At 42.6% G+C, this 27196-nt stretch overlaps 1 protein-coding gene across 1 annotated transcript in view; it reads right to left on the bottom strand.

The window, feature by feature from the left end:
* NOSTRIN (nitric oxide synthase trafficking) overlaps nt 1–26936 on the bottom strand; it is an 85478-nt gene extending 58542 nt beyond the window's left edge. Inside the window, exons 1-3 of the mRNA XM_056534136.1 lie at nt 26793–26936; nt 14393–14478; nt 10561–10644 (exon numbers count right to left, since the gene is read on the bottom strand). Coding sequence (XP_056390111.1) covers nt 10561–10644; nt 14393–14478; nt 26793–26843 — 221 coding nt within the window. The 5' untranslated portion in view covers nt 26844–26936. The remainder of the gene's footprint in view (nt 1–10560; nt 10645–14392; nt 14479–26792) is intronic.
* Between the last annotated feature and the right edge of the window lie 260 nt (nt 26937–27196).

Below are 27196 nucleotides of genomic sequence, written 5' to 3'. Positions count from 1 at the left end.
ACTGATAATTTTCCTCGATCTGGGGCTCCACGCAAGATCTCACCCCGAGGTGTCAAAATGATCAAAAGAACGGTAAGAAAAAATCCCAGAACCACACGGGGGAACCTAGTGAATGACCTGCAGAGAGCTGGGATGAAAGTAACATAGGCTACCATCAGTAACACACTACGCCGCCAGGGACTCAAATCATGCAGTGTCAGACGTGTCCCCCTGCTTAAGCCAGTACATGTCCGGGCCCGTCTGAAGTTTTCTAGCGAGCATTTGGATGATCCAGGAGAGTATTGGAAGAATGTCATATGGCCAGATGAAACCAAAGTAGAAATTTGGAGGAGAAAGAATTTGGAGGAGAAAGAATGCTGAGTTGAATCCAAAGAACACCATACCTACTGTGAAGCATGGGGGGTGGAAACATCATGCTTTGAGGCATGCTAAGGGACCAGGATGACTGATCCATGTAAAGGAAAGAATGAATGGGGGCATATATTGTGAGATTATGAGGGAAAACCTCCTTCCATCATCAAGGACATTGAAGATGAAATGTAGTGGGGTCTTTCAGCATGACAATAATTCCTGACACACTGCCCGGGCAAGGAAGGAGTGGCTTCGTAAGAAGCATTTCAAGGTCCTGGAGTGGTCTAGCCAGTCTCCAGATCTCAACCCCATAGAAAACCTTTGGAGGGAGTTGAAAGTCTGTGTTGTCCAGTGACAGCTCCAAAACATCACTGCTCTAGAGGGGATTTTCATGGAGGAATGGGCCAAAATACCAGCAACAGTGTGTGAAAACCTTGTGAAGACTTTGACCTCTGTCATTGCCAACAAAGGGTATATAACAAAGTATTGAGATGGACTTTTGTTATTGACCAAATACTTATTTTCCACCAAAATTTGCATATAAATTCTTTAAAAATCAGACATTTGACCTCTGTCATTGCCAACAAAGGGTATATAACAAAGTATTGAGATGGACTTTTGTTAATGACCAAATACTTATTTTCCACCATAATTTGCAAATAAATTCTTTAAAAATCAGACAATGTGATTTTAGGGATTTTTATGGACTGTAAAGAGAACAAAGGTTTATCCAGTAATACGATGGTTGTTCATGTAATATTTCCTCTTATATAGCTCCAATACATTCATTGCCTCCCTTTAGTCCATGTGCCCAGTGGGACACCCAGTAATTTCCTTCTCACATTTGCTCTTATAGCAAACTCACTTTATAGAAATCTAAAGAACACCCACACAAACTAAAGAGAATTATAAAGCGGGATAATTGCATGAAGTTGGTAAGTACTGAAATGTAACAATTGTGATGACATTAACTACCATAGCGGTGCCTTATTCTGCTCTATGTTCTGAAGTGGCAAATGTACATTTATGATGGGTATTATAAAATGCTACAATGTGCGCTGTGCAGATTTCATGCATTATGTATGATGGACACCGGTAATATCTCTTTAGAAAAATACTTGGGAAATGATCTAAAGTCTGGAAGTAGCAGCATGTCGTCCTCTTGTGCATAGTCTGCTGTTCCTCTATAGCACTGCCTGCCAATGTCCTGACGTGCTAATGGTACTGGTGGTGCAGCTGCTGCCGTCTCATTGTAAGGAGAAGCTGATTAATCGTGTTATTATTAAATGTAATTTATAGGCATGTGTAGATTGTAATGCACAAAACCATTTCACGGCTGCACAAGAGCTGACAATACATTTATCATACCCAGAAATAAGGTTACACTGGATGCTAATACTATATATGAGAAAACTTAGGCCAGGTTCAGACTACGGAATTTCAGACTGCAATTCTGCTTTGAAATTGCAGACAGAAATTCTGCTTACTAAAATGTACATGCGAGTCAATGGAATTTTTGGAGCGGAATTTGTGCTTTCAAATTTCCGCCTGAAGAATGGTGGTGCTCTTTCTTCAGGCAGATTTTTACCGCAGAATCCCAGTAACTTCAATGGGACTCTCATTTGAAGGCAGATTTTTACCCAACATGGAATGGAGGCCGAAGTAGATTGCAGGCGGAATTTCCGTACGGAGTTTAGTCGGAATTTTAAATTGGGTCAGCCCACTGGTTCTTGAAGTAGCCCACATTCTTCGTATAAATAGGCCCATGTGACCAAATGGTCCAAAAGTGCACCCCCACTGTTTTCTGCTTCAAATTTTCTGTTTTCAATTGGGGGCAGAAAATCCATCTGGAATACTAGCGGAAAAAACTAAATTCTGCCTGCAACAGAAACTAGGCTTTGGAGGTGGAAATTACTCTACCAAACTTTTGCAAGCAGACAGGTGGAATTTCAGTAGTGTGAACCTAGCCTTAGGGTCTATTCACATGGCAGAATTCAGCCTCAAATGAAAGCCTATAGACTTCTATGGGTTTCCACACTTTTGAATTTCCGCACCAATTCCACACAAAATCTGCACAAGCCAGAAACCACCCAAGAAAGCGAAAGCGTAACTGGTGTGGAAATTCCGGCCCTGTGAATAGACCCTAAGGGTGTTTTCACATGTTCAGGCTTTGTTCATGTTTTCTAAAGCAGTTTTAAAACCAGAACCAGGTGCATAACAGTGCATTTTTTGTGCATTTTTAAAACCACATTAAAAAAGCATAAAAAAAAATAATAATTACTATTCATGCATTTTAAGGGCATGTTCACACTAAAAACATTCAGCCGGTAGAGTTCTGCCGGCTAGATGTCCACTTGTCTTAGACACCAATGCAATTTCACCCAAAAAAGCTTGCAAGTAAGAAAATATACTGAGTTCTGAACATTTAAGGTATTCACTTTATTATAATACACAAGTATGTTACAGAATGGCTCTTGTGAACTCTAGACCCCGGGGTTCACTAATCTTATCTGAAATCTAATCTGTAGCTGAGGAACGAGGGCGTCATCATCCTGACCTGTAAAATGCCTGATAATCCTATAGCAAAGGTTTCTGTTCTTTATCCTGCATAGGGATGAATGCTTGTGTAAAGAAGGTCACCACCAAAGACCAGAAGACCTGCAGGAAACTACAAGCAGTGAATGCTCAGTCAGTTAAAGGGGTACTCCGTTTGAAACATCTTATCCCCTATCCAAAAGATAAGATGTTAAATTGCAGGGGTCCCCCCACTGAGGACCCCCGCGATCTCAGGGCCAGCAGCGGTGGAATCTGGAACACGGAAGCTTTCAGCTACCACGTTTGTGACGTCATGTCACACCCCCTCCATTCATGTCTATGGGAGGGGGCGTAACAGCTGGTACATAGCCGTCATGCCTCCTCCCATAGACATGAGTGTTGGGGGCGTGGCAGCCTGCATCACCAGTCATCAGGCACAAAGCGGAGTTCGCTCCGTGCACTGAATGACAGGGGTGCCGCGCCGGTGATCACTGGGGACCCCCGTGGTCTAACATTTTATCCAAAAAATAGGGGTTAAGGAGTTTTTTTTTATAACAGACATTTGTGGTAAATAAAGGTATGCGCTTTGGCTAAGGACATGCCCGTCAGTGATTTTTTTTTAGGATCTGTATTATTTTTTATTCTTGTATGTGATAAATAAAGAATATCAAGTTTTTGGACTGTTTCCTGGTGAGTTGGACCGTCTTTCTTTTGGGTCCTAGATTTGGTAAGCTCTGGCTTTCTGAGTTCCGAGGTGGGGTTACACAAGATTGTAAGCAGCGGTAGCAATCCAGCGATCCTGACAATATCGATACAGATAGAGTATAAGGTAGTGTTTTTCAAACAGTGTGTCTCCAGCTGTTGCAAAACTACAACTCCCAGCATGCCCGGAGAGGCAGAAGCTTGTCTGAGGGGAAGGTCATGTGACCAAAACCCCATGCATCCTTTACATGTGATCCACCAGTGTTTGCAGTCCAGAGAAAGTAGGACCTCAGGTGTAGCAGTGTTATAAAGGACAAACTAACAGGGTATACATAAGGTGTCTAATTGTCCTTTAATCAACAAGAATACAAAAAAAACAACAACTAATTTTTATGCTATTTAATTTAGTAAATAATGAAATAAGTACCATAGGTTGAATAAATAACCACACAAATAAATGGAATATAAATTTACTGTGAGGTCAAAGTGTGCCGTCCATCATCCTACAAGCACTGGCTGGAGATTTTGCTGACTTATCATCTGCTATTTGGCAGCTACCGGCGACTGAAGACGAAGTATGTAAAGGATTTATAGTCGCCTTAACACTGAATCATATTGGGTGTGACTGTATATTAATGCTTTGCTCTCATTACCTTCATCTATTTCATTGACTCATAGTGCACTTCCCATAAATAGGACCAAAGTGATACGTCATTTAGCTAAAGGACTGGTGCATCACCGGGCAAAGACTGGAAGCAATTTAATTAACAAAAGATCCATTTAGAAATCAATATATTGTGTGTGCGCCCACCCTGAAGCAAGTATCTAGAAGTTACAATATAGGATATTGGAGAGGCTCTTGTCAAGCTAGCAACCTGTAGACCCGAGCTACCCAAATGACACCTATACCCACGGTGTCGAACAATAAACAAATTAAAAGAAGAAATTGGGGCTGATTGGAGCATGATTATTGAATCAAATGTAGTTTATTGATGTTAAAAACAATATTCAGCGTTGTGTCCTGTGACTCACAGGGCCCTTGTGGGTTAGCAGGGACACAGTATGACAATGTATATGATAAAATATATAAAATGGCAAAAAATTGTTGCAATAGTATAAAAAAGTTATAAAAATTTTATAATAGTATACTGGAAAGATAATAAAATAATAAAATGTGGCCACACACTATAATAAATCTGACCTGGATATGGTACTGCACAGTGTATGACATTGTGCTTATACTCTATTTGAGTGATCACTCTTTATATACAGCTCAGTTTGATATGCTGATGTTGTCCAGGTATGTATAGTGACAAGTCTGAAGCTCCGAGCTCCGGGGGTATGAGATACAGCAGAGTCTCTGTCAAATGTTTTTTCTTGTCTGCACTGCGATATTGGACATCGGTCATACAGGAAGGTAAATGGTACCTTAAGATGTGCATAAGTCCCACTCCACGTTCTGGCTCTCCTGGCAGAGAGACCGCTGCTGGAGACTCAGCCGTCTCCTAGATTTGCAGCATGAGTAGCGGTGGGCTCCAGTTAGGTGGACTGCAGCGCTTCTCCTGTGTGCAGCAGTTGCAGATCCCGTCGGCGTCCTTGTGTTGGGATAACGCATGCTGTTGATTGACAGGTTGGGAGATGCCGGTGTGTTCGGCAAATATAATCCAAACTTGTGCTGTATTTCAATGATAAATTGGTGGTGGTCACAGTTGTACTGTTTGGTTGGACGCGTTTAGGTCCTTTCTTCAGCAGCTCAGTATACTACCCATGACAGCGCACGCTATCCTAACATGAGGACGCTGCCGGGATCTGCAACTGCTGCACACAGGGGAAGCGCTGCAGTCCACCTAACCGGAGCCCACCGCTACTCGCGCTGCGAATCTAGGAGATGGCCGAGTCTCCAGCAGCACTCTCTATGCCAGGAGAGCCGGAACGTGGAGTGGGACTTATGCACATCTTAAGGTACCATTTACCTTCCTGTATGACCGATGTACAATATCGCAGTGCAGACAAGAAAAAAACATTTGACAGAGACTCTTCTGTATCTCATACCCCCAGAGTGGGGAGCTTCAGACTTGTCACTATACATACCTGGACAATATCAGCATATCAAACTGAGCTGTATATAAAGAGTGATCACTCAAATAGAGTATAAGCACAATGTCATATACTGTACAGTACCATATCCAGGTCAGATTTATTATAGAGTGTGGCCACATTTTATTGTTTTATTATCTATCCAGTATACTATTATAACATTTTGTTTGCCATTTTATATATTTTATCATATACATTGTCATACTGTGTCCCTGCTAACCCACAAGGGCCCTGTGAGTCACAGGACACAACACTGAATATTATTTTTAACATCAATAAACTACATTTGATTCAATATTCATGACCCTGAGACACAATTTCTTCTTTTAATAAGTATCTAGAAGTGTCGAGCCCAGTTTTTCCAAACTGGCGTGCATCCAGCTGTTGCAAAACTACAACTCCCAGCATGCCCGGACAGCCAAAGGCTGTCCGGGCATGCTGGGAGCTTTAGTTTTGCAACAGCTGGAGGCTCCATCGTTGGGAAACACTGGGCTAGCCTATAGCAGAGTTAATAACTACAGAGTGCTATTAAAGGGGTACTCCACTGAAAAAAATATTATTTTTTTTACCAACTGGTGCCAGAAAGTCAAACAGATTTGTAAATTACTTCTATTAAAATATCTTAATCCATCCAGTTCTTATCAGGCGCTATATGCTCCACAGAAAGTTCTTTTCTTTTTGAATTTATTTTTTGTGCTCTCTGCTGACACCTCTGTCCATGTCAGCAACTGTCCAGAGCAGGATAGGTTTGCTATGGGGATTAGCTCCTTTTCTGGACAGTTGCTGACATGGACAGAGGTGTCAGCAGAGAGCACTGTGGTCAGATAGAAAGGAAGTACAGCAGCTGATACACTGGGGATCAAAAGTTTGTGCACCCCAGGTAAAAATTTATATTAATGTGCATAAAGAAGCCAAGGAAAATTGGAAAAATCTCCAAAAGGCATCACATTACAGATTAGACATTCTTATAATATGTCAACAAAAGTTAGATTTTATTTCCATCATTTACACTTTCAAAATAACAGAAAACTAAAAAATGGTGTCTGCAAAAGTTTGGACACCCTGCAGAATTTATAGCATGCACTGCCCCCTTTGCAAAGCGGAGACCTGCCAGTGTCATGGATTGTTCTCAATCATCATCTGGGAAGACCAGGTGATGTCAATCTCAAAGGTTTTAAATGCCCAGACTCATCTGACCTTGCCCCAACAATCAGCACCATGGGTTCTTCTAAGCAGTTGTCTAGAAATCTGAAAATAGTTGACGCTCACAAAGCTGGAGAAGGCTATAAGAAGGTAGCAAAACGTTTTCAGATGTCAATATCCTCTGTTCGGAATGTAATAAAAAAATGGCAGTCATCAGGAACAGTGGAAGTTAAAGCAAGATCTGGAAGACCAAGAAAAATATCAGACAGAACAGCTTGCAGGATTGTGAGAAAAACTATTCAAAACCCAAGTTTCACTGCACAATCCCTCCAGAAAGATCTGACAGACACTGGAGTAGCGGTACACTATTCCACTATAAAGAGATACTTGTACAAAAATGGTCTTCATGGAAGAGTCATCAGAGGAAAACCTCTTCTACGTCCTCACCACAAAAATCAGCCTTTGCAAATGAACATATAGACAAGCCTAATGCATTTTGGAAACAAGTTCTGTGGACCGATGAGGTTATAATGTAACTTTTTGGCCGGAATGAGCAAAGGTACGTTTGGAGAAGAAGGGGAACAGAATTTAATGAAAAGAACCTCTGACCAACTGTTTAGCATGGGGGTGGATCAATCATGCTTTGGGGTTGTATTGCAGCCAGTGGCACAGGGAACATCTCACGAGTAGAAGGAAAAATGGATTCAATAACATTTCAGCAAATTTTGGATGCTAACTTGATCCCATCTGTGAAAAAGCTGAAGTTAAAGAGAGGATGGCTTCTACAAATGGATAATGATCCTAAACACACCTCGAAATCCACAGTGCGTGACAGACAGCCCAGAAATCTCAAAGAACTGGAAGACTTTTGCAAGGAAGAATGGGCAAAGATACCTCAAACAAGAATTGAAAGACTCTTGGCTGGCTACAAAAAGCATTTATAAGCTGTGATACTTGCCAAACGGGGCAGTACAAGATATTAACTCTGCAGGGTGCCCAGACTTTTGCAGATGCCATTTTTTTGTTTTCTGTTATTTTGAAAGTGTAAATGATGGAAATAAAATCTAACTTTTGTTGACATATTATAAGAATGTCTAATCTGTAATTTGATGCCTTTTGGAGATTTTTCCATCTTTCCTTGGCTTCTTTATGCACATTAATACAAATTTTTACCTGGGGTGCCCAAACTTTTGATACCCACTGTATGTACTGGAAGGGTTAAGATAGAAGTAATTTACAAATCTGTTTAACTTTCTGGCACAAGTTGATTAAAAAAAATGTTTTCTAGCAAAGTACCCCTTTAATATGATAAGGTATATTTGTGGTGTCCCAGGGTTTGGGTTGCTATAGTTGCAAAGGTGGCTGCTTTGTCTAAAGCCTGTCTCTGTAAGGCTGAGGCCTATCTCTCTAAGGATTATCACATTACAAATGCATTATCTGTATTTCAACATATTACATGCATGCAATGGTTTAAGGGGTGTAAGGGGTTAACATTTTGTACCCAAAAGTATATTTTCACTGTGAGAGCATTGGTAATCTGTCACATGTCTACCCCTTAGCCTATAAGTGTTTAGTTCTGTCTAAGTCCACCCAATCCCAGGGACAGGGGGAGGATCCAAAGAGGGCATCATGAACTTGACACATTTGCACAAATATAAGAGAACGCTTTCCGCTTGCCACATATAGCCTTAGCTTAGGGAGCAAGCTTTATGGAGCAAGCTACAGAGGAAATTATTTTCTTTTTGGAACACAGAGCTCTCTGCTGACATCATGACCACAGTGCTCTCTGCCGACATTTCTGTCCATTTTAAGAACTGTCCAGAGTAGGATAAATTCCCCATAGAAAACATATGCTTCTCTGGACAGTTCTAAAAAATGGACAGAGATGTCAGCAGAGAGCACTGTGCTCCAAAAAGAAAAGAATTTCCCCTTTAGTATTCAGCAGCTAATAAGTACTGGAAGGATTAAGATTTTTTAATAGAAGAAATTCACAAATTTGTTTAACTTTCTGGCACCAGTTGATTAAAAAAAAGTTTTCTACCTGAGTACCCCTTTAAGATTGCATAAAAAGGGGGTTGTCCATGTAATGCTTAGTTCTCCATAAGCCCCATATGTTTGCTGAGTAGTTTGGCCCTGTGATCCGCCCCTCCCTACCCCCATAGATCTCACACCCCTCCCCGATCACAGATTGTAATGTGTTGTTTTTAGAGCTTATTTTTTCAATAATAATTGACGGTACAGTGTATAGCTTAGGTAACGTGCTGTATACAATCAAATATATGATTGTAATTTATTTTTATTGTATGACTTGTAATGATGACTGAATGGTCACCCAAGCTCTTTCAATAAACCATCAGATTCTTGGGCCTTTGGCTAAGATCAGGTGTAGTTTCTCTTCTTATTAGTGGTTTCAGTCGACTGCTGAGAAGGCTCTACATGGAGGGATGGGTCCCAAAGCCAGCTCAATGCCCTGATGAGCTTAATGCCCTGATGACCCTTAGGTGCCACATCTAAGGGTCAGAGTTTCCGGCTCACTGAGTGTTGACACAGGCATTACTACCTCACACCTTTTCAGCAACCTTCCAATCCCGGCTATCTGGCTAGGTTCAGGGAATTTTTATAGATCCGGACAGATGTCTAGACAGCACTTGCACTGCTACATCCACTTATTTATTTGTGTGTTTTTTTTTCACTGTGCCACGTTTCATGTTTGTATGTTCACCAGGATTGGTCAGGGTGCGGTGCCTTTCTGGGTGTCCCTCCTGTTGGTCTAGGGAAGGTGTGTGCCCATTAGGTTCTGTACCTCACTGCATACCAGGGCGCCCCTGCTTCGGCAGGGATGCCAACTGTATTCGACTCCTTAGGCTGACACCCGGGCTAACGCCAAGGTGAATGCCATAAGCACTTGCTGTTCCCTAGTAGCTTTGGCGAAATGGGACATTGAACCTTACAGGTGCCTTTTGGCCCTTTCGGAGAAGGGCATACTATGTGCCGCATCCTTAAGCTTTTTTTTTCTTTCTTTCATAAGCTTTGTAAAAAGGGGAGACATCATTCCTTGGAGGTGCCGTTCAGCCCGTAGGGTAAGGGTACTTAACAAGGAATATCGGCATCCTCAGGAATATAATTGCCTTATGCACACTTTGGGTTCTGTAGTACCTTAATATGCAATATTGTCAAAGATACTTTGTGGTTTGCCAGGACACGCCTGATTATCTATGCAGAGAGGAAGTCTGTCCAGGACTTATGTAGGAAAGAAGAAGAGGATTGATACCCCAATACTTTCTCTTCCCCCCCCCTCATATGTTTTGTCTCCCAATAAATCTACAATCCTGTGATCACACCTCCCTACCCCCCTTCTTTCCCAACTCCCATCTCTTATAACTGTCTGCAATGCTTTAATGTTTGACTATGTTTCATAATGCATGCAGGAATGTAAGTGTAGCATGTGGTATGAATACAGGAATTTTAGTGTATGTATGGTAAGCGTGTTCATTTATTGTGTGATGCTCCCTAGCCTGTGCTGTGTTGCAGTATATCGTATGTATGTGGCTGACAATTGATAATAAGGCCATTTTTTATTTAAAAAATTGTGTCAAAGAACATTTCATTTTTTTGGGTTTGCTGCATGGTGGGTTCTCAGATCAGCATTCAGGTTATAATGTGATAGAGCACATTGTTTTACATTGTGTTACTTATCAATACTGAATGTATTATACGCAAATGTTTACTTACTTCTTTTTCATGCCATCCAGAGCTTTCGTCAGCTTATTGGAAACCTTCTCAAGTCCCTTGGCGTAGGTCAGCTCAAGGTCAGCCCTGTAATATTACATTGAGGTATTTCAAGGTGAAGGAAAGAGAACAGTATCAAACAAATATACTAAATAAAAAAGAATAAATAATGATCATATGCAATGTGACATAACCAATCCGATTAAATTCAGAATATTCAGTACATGGGATGAAATGGAGCTAGATTTTATGTTTAATGATTAGAGTCAGATTCTTAAAGTTTGGGTGAATTAATGTTTGAGTCTGGGACAGAGCTGCAAATAGTCTAAAATTTTTGTCCAAACTGCTGTTTTAGGCTAAACAAATTGTGACTTTTTGATGTTTTTAGTGGACGGGGCCTTGCACAAAGATGGTGCGGCCTCTGTGTACACCAAATTTACTACAATTTACACCAGCTAACAACTATAATTGTAGCTTATTTCTAAGGCTTAATTTCTTATGCAAATTAGGCTTTAAAAACATCCAAATTATTTGGAATTCTTTTGCTGCAATTTCCACGCCTATTTTTTTTCTGCAGTGAGTAGGCAAGCTTTTAATAAATCTGTATTAAATAATTAAGTCTTATGTGTGACCCTTCCCTAATGATGTCAGTTTGGCCAGCACTTGTGGCCTGTATTACACTTATGTAATGAAAATTGGCCTTAACTTTACATTAACACAACTGAAATATTATCTGCCAAGAGTGGTCAGATTACACTGTATGTGGACATCTTCACAGTAGCCTTGCCAGGTACATAACATCCCTATGCCGCTTTTCTTCTCCTTCCAGGGCATTTTTCCCACCACACCTTATTTACTGCATATTTGTTCATTTTATATATATATATTGTTTGACATTAGTGTGGGACTCCACCCTGAGATAATATTGGCTATAGAGTCAACAAAAGAAAAATCCAGTGTATCTTTGCAATATTTCCGTTGTTGTTTGCATCCAGTACCTCTTATTCTCTGCTTACATATCCATCAGAGACCCCGGTCCCCAATGATGGTTTCATCGCATTTGATGACCAGAACAGTGCAGCATGCTTCAATATTCTGACCGTAAAAATGACAGACAGATGCCCAACTCAATGAGGCTGATGGTATGCCACTACTATTTATCATAAGAAGGATCCATCACTTTGTTGTTATAAATGGAAGGCACAAGGCATAAATGTATTTTTCACATAGAAGGTAGTGCGGCACTGCGTGAGTGTACTGGATGTGGGATGGCAGGTAGGAGTTGGTGTAGCTGTAATGCCTCAGGTGGTGCTCAGATACTGCAAGCAAAGTTCATGATGTCCGTAAAGAGAAATGAAATATCGGCACTCACCAGTGTGGCTGCAGGGTCTTCTTTATTGAGACATACTCACATGCGGGGTACAGAAGAGAGGGGTGGTGGGGGGACAAGTGGTGGTGACCGAGCTCTAGTTTCGCACACTTGGTGTGCTTCGTCCGGCCGGTATGTCTCAATAAAGAAGACTCTGCCGCCACACTGGTGAGTGCTGATATTTCATTTCTCTTTACAGACATCATAAATGTATTTTATTTAAATTATGGCTATAAACACAAAACAAAGTTACTTCATAGTTCAGAGCAGAGAATGGCTACAAATATGTATTTGGCTTCAGAATTTACCAATTGATGCTAGGTTCCCAAAACAATTTGCAGGGGGTCCAAGCTCAGGACACTGTAACATCGGGAAGACCTTCTAATAAAATGGGATCGTCCAAGGTGGACAATACTTTAAAATAGCAGTACCAAGATTGGGGACATAATCGTACTTGGAACAGTTGGCGCCGACCAGGCCTGCGCGGCCACAGCTCTATTCATTGTCTATGAGTCTGCCAAACATTTCCGAGCACTAAACTCATAAATGTTTGGTGGACGTGTGGGCGCGGTTGACACTTCTTTTTCCTGGTACCATATTGTTTACATTTTCGTGATCAGTCCCAATTGTCGACCCCCACCAATCTGCTTGTTATTCCCTATCCACAGGAACTAAATGAGATTGAAAAATGCATTTAATTTGGAAAGTCTGCATTGAATCTGCAGCTTTTCAGTCCTGTGTGAACATGCCCTTAAAGCGTATCCGTCAGATCCAACCAAATTATTATTTTTTATATATCACTCAGTTCCTAATCCTGAGCCTGTACATCTAATTTTTATGTGTCTAGCACCTTTATTATGATTTTTTTATTACACTTTTAATTTAGCTAACTAGTCTGAATTCTTCTCAAAGGGAGGGGGCGCGGCCTCACTGTGCAGGTCTCCGCCCCCTCCCTCAGTATGCTGTCTGCTCACATCTCCCCTAGCATTAGCAAAACTACAACTCCCAGATTGTCCTCACTGACAGTAGCGGGACACAAGATGACAGTGGGAGGATTTTTCCTCCAGCTGTGAGCCCTGTGCTCACAGCTGTCAATCAAGGAAGTGTGTCCATGACATAGGTGATGATGCATGGACACAGTAGGGCTAGTATGTGTCCAAGCAGGCGGGGGGGGGGGGGCAGTTGTTTGACTGGATTTTTCAGTATGAAATACTGAAAATGTTCTAATGAAAGCAATTGCAAAACCTATTGGTTATACAGGCTTTACAACATATCAAAACTTTTTGTATCTGACAGTGCCCATTTAAGTTCTATGTGTAAAGTTAGTAGTCCACATAGCATTAGTGACCATGGGTAGGGCTCACAAATTACAACAAATTTCCATACAAGAGAGAAAGGGGGGAGATTAATCAAAATCTGTCCAGAGGAGAAGTTGCCCATGGCAACCAATCATCTTGCGTCTTTCATTTTTAAAAAGGCCTCTGCAAAATGAAAGAAGCAGTCTGATTGGTTGTTATGGGCAACTTCTCCTCCCCCCCCCCCCCCCCCAGGTGAAGCCTCTATGCTTCCACCTGGGTGTCAACCTAATGTTCGGGCCAAAGATCTATGTTTAACTACAGCATGTTCTTCTATGTTGTTTAGAGTATAATGACATCCTAAACCACAGGACATTTTAGTCTCCATCCCTGCTTTCTCCATGGGACTAAAACGATAATGTTTCTCCTTAAAGGGGTACTCCGCCCTAGACATCTTATCCCCTATCCAAAGGATAGGGGATAAGGTGTCTGATCACGGGGGGTCCCGCTGCTGGGGACCCCCGCAATCTCTCCTGCAGCCCCCCTAAGTTTGCTACATGCGTGATGACTCATGATACAGGGGCCGGAGTATCATGACATCACTGCCCCGCCCCCTCAATGCAAGCCTATAGGAGGGGGCGGGCCGTGACTTAACAATACTCCGGCCCATGTATTGCCCATCATCAGCCACAGAACGTTCTTCGTTTCCTGCAGCTGGTGAACGAGGGTAATGCAGGAGAGACCTTGGGGGTCCCCAGCAGCGCCCCCCCCCCCCGCGATCAGACATCTTATTTGACATGCTTGAAAAAGACGGTGAGAGGCCATTGAAACGTTGTGTCTTGTACATGGGATAGTACACCACTTTGAATTGATCTTGGAGTGCTGCAGAACCTCTTTTGCATGCAAACATCTTATCCCCTATCCTTTGGAGATAAGATGTCTAGGGGCAGAGTACCCCTTTATATCCTCGAGCTTTGCAGGTGCTTACTGGCCCAGAGGAGAAGGTATGTGGGGGCCTTTCTCATTTCAGAAAAGGGCTTGTGATAGACTGCATCCTTGTGCATCTCTGTGACAAGTTAAGCCGGTCAAGGCTCTTTCTTGGAAGAATGAGAAATCTATAAAGGGCACTCCAGGCAAAATTGCAGATATAGCATAGATAGTTCTTACTAACCTCTGCTGTAGAACGGACAAAAGTGTTTTGCAAAATTGTTCTCCATTTTTAGAAGTGTTCTTCAGGTCTTGATAGACTTTTTCATACTGAAAGACATAGAATTATAAAAACGAATCTATTACATTGAGTATTATTTTGAATTGAAACATTTAACATCTTTACATCTTACAGCATTGTAACAAACACTGAAATATATAAAGAAGAAAACCTTCTATGTCCAGAAAGTCTACATGTATTCAGGTCAGAGAAGAAAATACAGTGGTCCCTCAACATACGATGGTAATCCGTTCCAAACGGACCATCGTTTGTTGAAACCATCGCATGTTGAGGGATCCGTGCAATGTAAAGTATAGGACAGTGGTCTACAACCTGCGGACCTCCAGATGTTGCAAAACTACAACACCCAGCATGCCCGGACAGCCGTTGGCTGTCCGGGCATGCTAGGTGTTGTAGTTTTGCAACATCTGGAGGTCCGCAGGTTGTAGACCACTGTTAGAGGAAGTTGCACTCACGTGTCCCTGCCGCTCCGGACCGTCACCGCACGTCACCGCTGCCCGGGATGTCGCCATCCATCGCTGTCGCCGCGTCCCCGTGGTGTCCCCGACGCTCCGGCAAGGCCTCTTCTTCCCCGGCATCCTCGCTCTCCGTCACCGCCATCACGTCGCTACACACGTCGCTCCTATTGGATGACGGGACGGCGTGCGCAGCGACGTGATGACGACGATGGAGAGCGCCGACGATGCAGAGGATCCCGAAGAGGACGCGCCGGAGCCCCGAGGACAGGTAAGTGATCGTCAGCGGACCACACGGGGCACCGTAAACGGCTATCCGGTGGCAGCTAAAGCAGTCAGCGCTGCCGGGTAGCCATTTATGCGATGGCCCCGACATACAAAAGCATCGTATGTTGATGCTACCTTCAACATGCGATGGCCTCTGAGAGGCCATCGCATGTTGAAATTATCGTATGTCGGGGCCATCGTAGGTCGAGGGGTCACTGTAACCTTTATTTATTGCCTGAGCTTGACTTAAACTATTACAAGACAGCAGCAAAATCCATATAAATGGAATTGTCTAACATCCGTCTGTTGTGAGGTTTCCTAGGTCCTCTTAAGTAGTAGCTATTTTTCTTTCTTAATCAGACTCTATCTAAAGGCATTTTCATGATAACACATCTTTAGATCAGATGGAGCTTTGTTTGTTTTTAAGATACAAAGCTTTACATCCCAGACATAAAGTTAAAAGCTGCCTGCAGTTACCTCTAGGGGGAGCTCACTGCATACTGTTCATACAGTGAACCGCACAATAAAATAGTATATCGTAACTTTTAAAGTGGTATTGAGACATTCAAAAAATATAGACTACTGGGGCCATAGAAAGAAAAAAAAAACTGTATACTTATCTATGCCCCCTGCAGGTTCAGCTCTTGTTTTGTCTGTAATGGTCATGTGCTACTCTTATTTTCTGCCTTTTTCCAGAATGTGAGCTTGGAACAGAAGCCACCCCCTCAGCCAATCACTGACCGCAGTGGTGTCCCATCTCCACCAGTGATTGGCTGAGCGGGAAGGTCCTGCTCTGTGCTTTTGTCTTGAAAGCAGGCAGGAGACAGGAGTAGCAGAAGACCAGAAACAGATAAGTCTGGGCTTTGGCCTTTTCATCATTTAACTACATGGCTCTGTAAGAGTTCTCAAGATCTGTATCAGAACTGATACAAAAACTGATACTGTATACAAGAACTGAACATTCTAAAAATACTACAAGAAATTAATCAACAAAAAACATTGAAAAGGAGGGATTTTCCCTCCAACAACAGCTGTCTGGGCATGCTGGGATTTGTAGTATTGAAAGGGCCACAGTTTGGAGACCATTGGGATAGGTGATGAGTTTCTAAGGGCCACACTGATAACAAAAACAGGTTCCCAATTCCCCCATTTAAACAGTGATTGTCAGACATGCATGCTCCCTATGAAACTGATGAAGATAGCCTAGTACAGCACTTGAATATGGTATCTTTGTCAGACCTACAGAGCAGAATAGAAATGCCCAGATGCATAATCTTGTAATTGTTTGGGGTCCCAGGGGTGGGGTACCAAGAAATCAGACATTCACCATCTAGCCAGTGGATGAATCTTGTTGGTGGCAAATCTCCTTTTAATGGGTATTCCATCAATATAATTTTTTTTTTGGGCATGATGTATAAATGACAAATAAGCAATGTTTTCCTACCGTGGTCCCCCAAAGCTCCCCTTCAATTAATTACTAGTCCCCCACTGCTCACTTTTTTTCCATACTTCTAAGCGGAGGAGTAGTAAGAGCAGGACCTGTCTGCTCAACCAATTACTGCTCACAGTGGTGTCGGGCTTTGGCCAGTGATTGGCTAAGGAGGCAGGACCTGCACTCTCGTCCTGGAAGCAGGGAGACGAGACAAATAGCGACAATCTACAAGGGACAGGGGTAGGTGGTTATTTTTACATCATGCCCAACAACATATAGAAAATGTATTTTGCTGGAATACCCCTTTAAAGCCAGGCTCATAAAGGGCAGTTCTTGATGCATGGTTTAGCCAAAAACTAAGTAGATACAAAAATGGGTAATATCCGTCTTTCCTAAATATTTGTTATGCCTTTAGGATTCACAGCTTACATTGCCTATGAAATCACATCAAAACTTGCATCATAAATTACAACAGACTGCCCTATGTGTACCTGGTCTAGAAGAGATAGAACACAAAGAGGATTCATTATGGACTAGTTTTGTCCTATCCTTTCATTTAGCAAGAATTTTTTTTTTTTACAAACTTTGTAAGACTATTTAAGTACGGTTTTTACTTTCTCACCATGATATTTCGTTCCTGTATTATCATAATGTGGACTTTTGATTTCCACATCTTCTCATATGTTAGTGTGGATCTGATTGCATTATTAATAAAGGTTATGTTTTAAAGGTCAGGTATCAGAGATATTTTTGATTTCGACTGATCAGACATTTGGAGCTGCATTTCTTTTATACTTTCTTCTTCTTCTCTTCCCTAGATTACCTTCTTCTAAAAAAAAGAGGATTTAAAAAAATAATCTACAGGTGTGATAACCCCTACTGTCCACCTTCAAGGCCATGCTCCTGCAGTACTTATCATACATGGAGACAGTTCCTATATTTTGATGATGCACAGGACTAGAGATGAGCGAATCGAATTTCATGAAAAATTAGATTCGGACCAAATCTGAACTTTGACTCGATTCAAAGTAACAATTAAATTAATTAGCAACACCCCTGCGATCGTCCTGCCTAATGTATAGATGCAAGCAGTTTTTTTCCTATGCTCGCATCTCTGCAATAGATAGGACGATCGCAGCGGTTGTCTGCTCCATGCTGGGAGCTGTAGTACCTGCATTAAGAGACGGATCGCAGCGGGTGTCACTTCTGACACCTGATGCAATTGTCCTGTATAATGTATAGATGCGGGTGGTCGGCCGTTCTCCTCTGGTCCCACTGTAGTATGATTATATGCCATATATACACCTATTATTCATATTTCCCGCATAGAGCTGTGATTGGTTCCAGCCATCTGGCCGATCACAGCTCTCTGCGGGAAATATGAATAAGTGATGTGAATTCTATTCACATCACTGGCCGGCCGGCCGGAGTATAGTGCAGAGATACGAGCGCAGGAGAAAGCCGTTCCATCTCTGCAATAGAAAGGACAATCGAATGGGGTGTCAGGAGTGACACCCGGGGCGATCTGTCTATTAGTACAGGTACTATGTCTGTTTCACGCTGGGAGTAGTAGTACTACCTAAAAAATTTTTTAAAAAAATAGAGAAAAATAAAGTGAAACACACATACACACACTTTATTAAACACAATATTAAAATAAAAAAATTAAAAATTAATTATAAAAAAATATACTATTTTTACATTTAAATGGCCCCTTTCTAAATTTTATTTATTGTTGGCTACATTTTTAGGTCCCTGCCCATCCACATAAATTGATACCTGTTTAAAAATTAACATGAACTTTTTTTTTGTCTTTCAATTTTCGGGAGCAGACAGGGATCAGAAAATTCAATATTAAAAATAAATCAGGAGTGCATTTCATAATTTTGTTTCTAGTTTTCGTTCTAAATCATATTTTTTTTTGTCAGGAGTGACACCCAGTGTTATCTGTCTATTACCACAGGTACTACTACTCCCATCATGGAACAGTCTGTTCCATGCTGGGAGTAATAGTACTACCTAAAAAATTAAAAAAAATAGAGAAAAAAAAGTGAACACACACACACACACTTTATTAAACACATTATAAAAATACATTACTACAAAAAAAAAATGTTATTCACTCATGTCTATACAGGACCCAAGGACTTCAATGCATCACTTTGGAGAGGAAAGAAGAGCATCGGGTAACAGGGGGTTAGCCCTGGCCTCCTATTTAGAGGCCTCCAACGTTAAACTTTTTTTGTTTTCAAAGATGATGTATTTGAAATTCTTGGATCCTGTATATTCTACTGACTGTTCTGATATAGGAGGGAACCCAGGCAGCGGTTTCTAAAAGCACAGAGGTACTACTAGCTAGCAAGAATATAAGAGCCTTGTTGTAATCCAGGACCAGCAGTGCTTCTGGCTGACCCTGTTCAAGTGAGAATGGTTAAATAAACTACCATGGTCAGTCTACACTCTACAGTTGGGCACTGTAGAAAGTTAAGGCACTAAAAGTAACAGAAGTACTCTGCTGAGAGCCAACTGATGAAGCAGTCTGTACCCCTTCAGAGGAGTATTGCCTGTTAGGATTGCGAGTATCTATATCCCCCTGCCTTGTGGCTGAACAAAAGAGCCTTAGATGTTTAGAGACTACTTACAGTCCACCTTTTAAGGTGCTGTGGTAGCAGTAATACAGATATAAAAAAAAAAAAGTGCTTTTTGTAGTTAAAGGGGTACTGTGGGAACCCATGATCCCTTGTCAAGGCTGTGAAACCATAAAACTGAGCCTTCCCACCATGACCATCGAAAGAGGTGTCCCTATCCTGTTGTGTTACTTTTTTTTTGCTTTTCATTTTACTTCCGTTGTGAATTAAACTAGAACTTCAACAGAAAACAGATTTATCATAACAAGTGTGAACAGAGGCCAGTTCTGCATCCTGGAATTGACGCTGGTACTATTCAACTAAATCAGGACTCTGATGTATGTATTCTCTAATGCATCTATGCCAGTGCTTCCCAACCAGGGTGCCTCCAGTTGTTGCATTGCCACATGTGGTAGAGGGTGTGATGCAGGGCAGATGGTATTACCCTAGGGGCAGATGGGATTAACCCCTTGTGTTCGTGATGCCAGGGAATGGTTTATCCTCAATACCACCCGTGGTTTATCCTCAATAGCACTGGATCCTGAGCTAGGCACGGGGGCAATATTCACTCCGATGCCAAGTTACAGAACAATGGTAGTGTAACATTCAGCGCTCCGGCCAGATACGCTGGCCGTGAGTGCTTTCCTTCTCTCTCCTCCTCAGCTGGCGGGGCCGGGATTCGCATTGCGGGACGTGCCCGTATGCGAATCCCAGCCCGTCACTCACCTCTGCTCTCTGTTGTTCCTCCGGTCCTCCTAGGGCGTGCGGGCACCGGAGCTCTAAGACTTAAAGGGCCACACTGGCCCATAATTATCATCTACACCTGCACCTATCCTATAAATATCAGCAACTCCCACTAACCTCTGCCGGATCTTTGTTTGCCTTAGTGCCCTAGAGAAAGGGCTTGTGTCAGGATCTGGACTGGTATGCAGGGAGGACACGGGTGGTGGATCCTCTGTGTCAGTGAGGTGATGGCATGGGCCGTACCAGGGGAACGGAATCTAAGGGGTTACTGGTTTTCACCAGAGCCCGCCGCAAAGCGGGATGGACTTGCAGCGGCAGGTAACCCCCAGGTCGTTCCACCAGATAGCGACTCAACCTCACTGACAGCTGAGACAGGCGCGGTACACAAGGACAAGGCAAGAGCAAGGTCGGACATAGCAGAAGGTCTGGGCAGGCAGCAACGGTTCGTAGTCAGGGGCAACGGCAAGGGTCTGGGTACACTGGCAATGGAACACACAGAAACGCTTTCACAGGGCACTAGGCAACAAGATCCGGCAAGGGCAGGAAGGGGAAGTGGGTTTATAAAGTGTAGGGAGTGCGTGGGACTAATTGGGCCAGGCACCAATTAATGGTGCACTGGCCCTTTAAATCTGAGAGACCCGGTGTGCGCGCGCCCTAGAGAGGGCGGCCGCGTGTGCCTGGACTGAACAGGAGGACGGGGCAGGTTAGAGACACGGGGCGCGATCCGAGAGCGGGCACGTCCCGTACCTCGGATCGCGTCCCCACCGGAGACATGGAAGCAGCGCTCGCGGTCAGCGGTGCCGACCGGAGCACTGCATGCACGGGCACGCCGCGAGCGCTCCGGGGAAGCAGCGGAACCCGAAGCGCTCGGCGTGACAGCTTGTAATCTTGCCTTGCTGTGTTCCTGACCCCAATGTTCGGGACCTGACCTTGCTCCTGTGCAGCCTGCTTATTGACCTCCTGCTACGTTCCTGACTTTGCACCTGTGCCGCCTGCCCTGACCTTCTGCTATCCAGACCACGAGTTGCCGTATCCCTTCTGTGCCTTGAATCTCCTCAGCCGCCTGTGTGGTCAAGTCGTGCCTTGGGTAGCGACCTGGGTGCTGTCTGCCGCAGCTAATCCATCCCGCTTTGCAGCGGGCTCTGGTGAAAACCAGTGGCACCTTAGACTCCACTCCCTGGCACTGCCCACGTCATCTACCACACAGGTCCAATGCATCCACTACTACCCTGAGTGCTACAGTCTACTGCCGTGAGTCTTTCAGGTAGCTTTACTGAGTCAGGCAGATGCAGCAGTCTATACAGCTTGGCTAGGCCCACGGAGGTGACCAGTGAATTCAGAGACCTTGGGGCTTGCTGGGACTTACAGTGGACTTGGATGATTTGCATGCAGACCACGCTGACTTGAGACAGGATGACTAGTACTGACTTGACTATGACAGACTTCACCCCTTCTGTAGCTTATCAGGCTTTGACTGGACCTGTGGGGCAATGGACTTGGGAATCTGTGGCTGCTGAACTGACTTTAGGCCTCCTCTGGACTTCAAACACACCTAGGACTTGACCTTGCTGCAACTCAGCACAGACTCTAATAGCCAAGAGACTGAAAAGACTCCTCCCTTATATAGGGGAGACTCTGGTGGGGTCCCATAGGTCACCATTTGGTCACTGGTACCTCACTGGGTAACAATCACATGACAACTGGTTAATCACATGTCACTTGTTCTTAAAGCTATAACACATTACAAGTATAATACACTGGATAACATATCTACAAATGAATATGCAAGGGGAACAGATGCAGGGGGCCTATGGGACACTGTGGGGAGGCTGCCTGACTGGGCAGCAAAGGTACAGGGGTACAACTCTTCACCCGCACTATAGCCCAGTATATTGGGTTTAGTGCGGGTGAAAGAGCTGTCAGGTTCTCTTTAAAGGGGTACTCTGGTGGAAGACAATTATTATTTTTTTTTTTTGTAAATCACCTGGTGCCAGAACATTAAACTGATTTGTAAATTACTTCTATTTAAAAATCTTAATCTTTCCAGTACAGCAGTACAGCTGCTGTATGTTACAAAGGAAGTTGTGTAGTTCTCTCCAGTCTGACCACAGTGCTCTCTGCTGACACCTCTGTTTATGTCAGGAACTGTCCAGAGAGGAAGAGGTTTGCCATGGGGATTTGCTCCTGCTGTGCACAGTTCCTGACATGGACAGAGGTGTCAGCAGAGAGCACTGTGATCAGACTGAAAAGAAATTAAAAAAGAAAAGAACTTCCTCTGTAGTATACAGCAGCTAATAAGTACTGGAAAGATTAAGATTTTTAAATAGAAGTAATTTACAAATCTGTTTAACTTTCTGGCACCAGTTGATAAAAAATTTTTTAAAAAAAATATTGTTTTCCACCGGAGTACCCATTTAAGATAAATCATTGAACAGATATCGTGTTGCTAATTGGAAACGTCCATAAAGCAGGCTAGCTCCTGTTGATTGACCATTTGTCTTTCTTTTAGTTAGACATTCAATGACTTGGATGTCTAAGTAGCTCTTTCAAGGAAAAATTGTCTACTATGTAAATAGTCAGCAGTGGGACACATTGGTTCAATATCAAATAAAGATATGAAGAAAAGAAAGCAGGAGCCAGCGCACAGTCTTCAGATTTATTCAAGAGGTATACAAAGGTAACAGGAAAGTACACATACCGGCACTCCGGATAGGATGTGACGCGTTTCGGGTCACGTGACCCTTTGTCAAACTTTGTCTGTTTGACAAAGGGTCACGTGACCCGAAACGCGTCACATCCTATCCGGAGTGCCGGTATGTGTACTTTCCTGTTACCTTTGTATACCTCTTGAATAAATCTGAAGACTGTGCGCTGGCTCCTGCTTTCTTTTCTTCATATCTCTGAGGAGATTGCCGGGCGCAAGGAAAGGTGTAGCTGACTATCTCCCATTTCGCTATCAAATAAAGATATCCATTTGCCCAGCACATAGATACCCAAGTCTGAATTTACACAGGCTAGGTATAGAAAGGTATACAAAAGGAAGAATAAAAGTTTCCGTTAGGCTAGGATTCCACTAAGGTTTTTGCATTGCATTTTTTTTAGGCTTAAAAACGCCAGAAAAACTGCCACTGTATTTCCCTGCGTTTTGGCATTTTTTCTTGCGTTTTTTTCTGCCGTTTTTACCTTTGTGTGGAATTTGCCTTTTTTTGTGTTTTTCTCAAAATTTGTTGGGTACTAAAAAAAAAATGTATTTAATTTTTTTTTTTTTTATAATTACATTTTAATACATTTTTAATAAAGTGTGTGTGTGTTTTTCATATTTTTTCTAATTTTTTTGCATTTTTTTAGGTAGTACCACTACTCCCAGCATGGAACAGACTGTTCCATGATGGGAGTAGTAGTACCTATACTAATAGAAAGATCGCCCCTGGTGTCACTCCTGACACCCGATGCGATCGTCCTATCTATTGCAGAGAGGCTCTATACAGTGCTTGCATCACTGCTCTGTACTCCGGCCAGTGATATCAATAGAACAGCACTCATTCATATTTTCCGCCCAGAGTGGGGATTGGCCGGATGGTTGCAGCCAATCACAGCTCTCAGCAGGAAATATGAATGAGTGATGTTCTATTCATATCACTGACCGGAGTACAGAGCAGAGATGCGAGCGCAGTAGAGAGACGCTCCATATCTCTGCAATAGATAGGATGATCGAATCGGGTGTCAGGATTGACACTCGCTGTGATCTGTCCTTAACTGCAGGTACTACTACTCCACACATGGAGAACACTCTGCTCCATGCTGGGAGCTGTAGTACCTGCATCAATAGACAGATCGCAGTGAGTGTAACTTCTGACACCTGTTGCAATCTGTCTATTAATGCAGGTCCTACAGCTCCCAGCATGGAGCAGAGTGTGCTCCATGTTGGGAGCTGTAGTACCTGCAGTAAAGGAAAGATCACAGCGGATGTCACTCCTGACACCCACTGTGATCCTCCTGTATAATGTATAGATGTGGCCGGCCGCTCTTCTATGGTCCCCTGCACTGACGTATATATACACCTATTATTCATATTTCCCATAAAGAGCTGTGAGCGGCTGGCACCATCTGGCCAATCACAGCTCTCTGCTGGAAATATGAATATGTGTATATATGGCAGTGCAGGGAACCATGGAAGGGCGGCTGTCAACATATATATATTATACAGGAGGATCGCAATGGACCTGAGGCAATCTGTCAATTAGTACAGGTATTACTACACCCATCATGGAACACTGTGTTCCATGCTGGGAGTAGTAGTACTACCTAAAAAATGTTTAAAAGAAAAAAAGTGAAAAACACACACACACTACATTTTTATTATTGTCACCTACATTTTTAGTGCCCTGTCCGCACACATAAATTGATCTCTGCTTAAAAATGAATACAAATTTTGTTATTAAAAAGATAAATTTCATTAAATACAATTTTTTCCATCACTACTGTATCTTTTTTATTATTATTTTTTAATGGTACCCTACGAAATTTTATTACAAAAAGGTATCTCCATCACTTTTTGGGATCACTAAAGAATAAAAACCGCCAGCAAAAAAGCCAAAGTTAGAACCCACATGGCGTTTTTCTTGGCGTTTTTTTACTCTCATTGACTTCTATGGGAGGAAAACGCCAAGATTTTCCCCAATAAAAACGCCAAACTAGGATTTTGAGGATGATTTTTGAAAACCAGCCTCTGAGCCCAAAGTAGCTGAAAAACGCCGAAAGGATTAAAAAAAAACACAAACATCTAAAATGCCAAGTGGATCTGGCATTTAGGAGTTCACTATTGACTTGCAGCTAACATCTGGCAGTGCGGCCAAAAAAAAAGAAAACAAAAAACAAAAAAAACACAACAAAAAACCCAGCCTTATGTATTTGTGAGGTCTGGATATCCAGTATTGATCAGGCAATGAGATGGGCTGCAGCATGTTTTCACGTCAATACAAGCAATAGTAAGTACTGCAGAAAGCCTGTTATATAATGCACACAGTACAAATAAACAGAAATATTAATGTTAATGGAAAAAAGGTGAAAAAAATTTGTGCAATGTGCTGATTTGTTTATGTAAACAATAAAAATTAAAGGGGTACTCCAGTGCGGAGCATCTTATCCACAGGATAGGGGATAAGTGTCTTATTGCGAGGGGGTCCTACGGCTGTAACGCACAATCTCCTCAACGGGCCCCGACACACCCCTCTATGTATCACTCGTGTATCTCTGGCTCTCCCATAGAGATACAATGAGGGGCATCTCGGCCACAGCTTTGTGCCATGGTTGACAGTAACCCGTGCATAGAGAGGAGGTCACGGAGAGAGCTGGGGTGCCAGGCAGGATATCACACACTTATTCCCCAATACTTTGGATAGGAAATAAGATATTCGACACTGGATTACCCCTTTAAAGCTACACGTTGACAAACTGTGATGCATTATTTAGAAAAAAAAAACATTATATATATATATATATATATATATATATATATATATATATATACACAGTGGTCCCTCAAGTTACAATATTAATTGGTTCCAGGACGACCATTGTATGTTCAAACCATTGTATGTTGAGACCATAACTCTATGGAAACCTGGTAATTGGTTCTAAAGGCACCAAAATGTCATCCAAAAATTGGAAAAAGTGAGGATTAAAGAAAAATAAGTAGATAACTAATACAGATAAAACAAATCCTTACATATAAAAGTAAGAAAGATCTGCTGGGAGCTGTAAATCACTGTCTATGTCAGTGTTTCCCAAGCAGGGAGCCTCCAGCTGTTGCAAAACTACAACTCCCAGCATGCCCGGACAGCCAACGGCTGTCCGGGCATGCTGGGAGTTGTAGTTTTGCAACAGCTGGGACCACCCTGCTTGGGAAACACTGGTCTATGTAGAGGACAGGAGCTTCTTCAGGGTCCTGTACAGTACACAGTGTCCTAAAAAGTAATGGAGTCGCCCTCACCTGGTGTCCAAAGGAGCAGCTAACCCTGGTACAGGTAAAGTGTACAGAACATGTAATACCTCCCTGTACTGTAGGGGGCGCTACCAGACACCAGTCAGTGCATACACTTCAGTAATACAGGTAAAGAGTAGTACAGAACATGTAATACCTCCCTGTACTGTAGTGGGCGCTACCAGACACCAGTCAGTGCATGCACTTCAGTAATACAAGTAAAGAGTAGTACTGAACATGTAATACCTCCCTGTACTGTAGTGGGCGCTACTAGACACTCTCAGTGCATACGCTTCAGTAATGCAGGGGTTTTACCAGTGAATGCCCATTCTGATTGGTCGGTTCTTCCGGCCATTGACAGGTATCACAGATCTGGACTGTCTGTACATTGTATGTTGAGTCTGGTTTCAACTTACGATGGTCCAGAAAAGACCATTGTATGTTGAAACTATTGTATGTTGAGGCCATTGTAAGTTGAGGGATCACTGTATATATTATTTTTTCCTTTTAAATAAAACTGACCTCATAGTTGACATCGTGATGTACAAAATAGGCGCAGCTTGTTGTGATACTGCGACGTGGTACCTGGATTTACCTGAGACTTCTACATAATTATATTATGACTCACAAACAGTTAAAAAACATATCCAGCTCTGCGACATTTCTACATTAATAGCCTGCCAATGTAAATATCTACAGTCTTGTCTTGTGTACGACAGGGAATTAGAACAGTGGAAAAAGAAACAAGATTTAATAAAACTCATGGAATCGGAGACAAACCTTTGTGTTGACAAATTAAATATTTACATATTTTGAAAGATATTCGGTTACTTACGGCAGAACCTGCCAGCGGGTGTCTGGTTTTGAAAAGATGCATTTGATCCATAGCCCTTTAGAAAGTTAGGGCGAGATGAGGAAGAAGCAGTGCATCCTGGGAGGTTATTACAGAGTGTCACATGGCGCTGCCCTCAGATAGTGCCAGCAAGAAGGTGCAATAAAAATATTTAGAATAAAGTCACTTTACAGCTGGTGTATTACGTCTCAGATAGGAATCGCTTATCTCATGCTATCAGGCAGCCGGGCCTAGGTCTAGGTAATGTGTACTCTGCTGGGTAAGTAAACAGTGACTTATTCTAGTTATTACAATGAAGTCAGTTTATGGGTGGACTTTAATCTCCCTGATGTGATAAAGGAAAGTGCGTGTACTTAGAGTAGTGTTACCCGGATCATTATATACAG

Source organism: Hyla sarda, chromosome 8 (assembly GCF_029499605.1).
Source record: "Hyla sarda isolate aHylSar1 chromosome 8, aHylSar1.hap1, whole genome shotgun sequence".
In the NCBI taxonomy this organism is placed as follows: Eukaryota; Metazoa; Chordata; class Amphibia; order Anura; family Hylidae; genus Hyla; species Hyla sarda.
The sequence above is the reverse complement of the archived record's forward strand: the minus strand, read 5'-3'. Positions and strand labels throughout refer to the sequence as shown.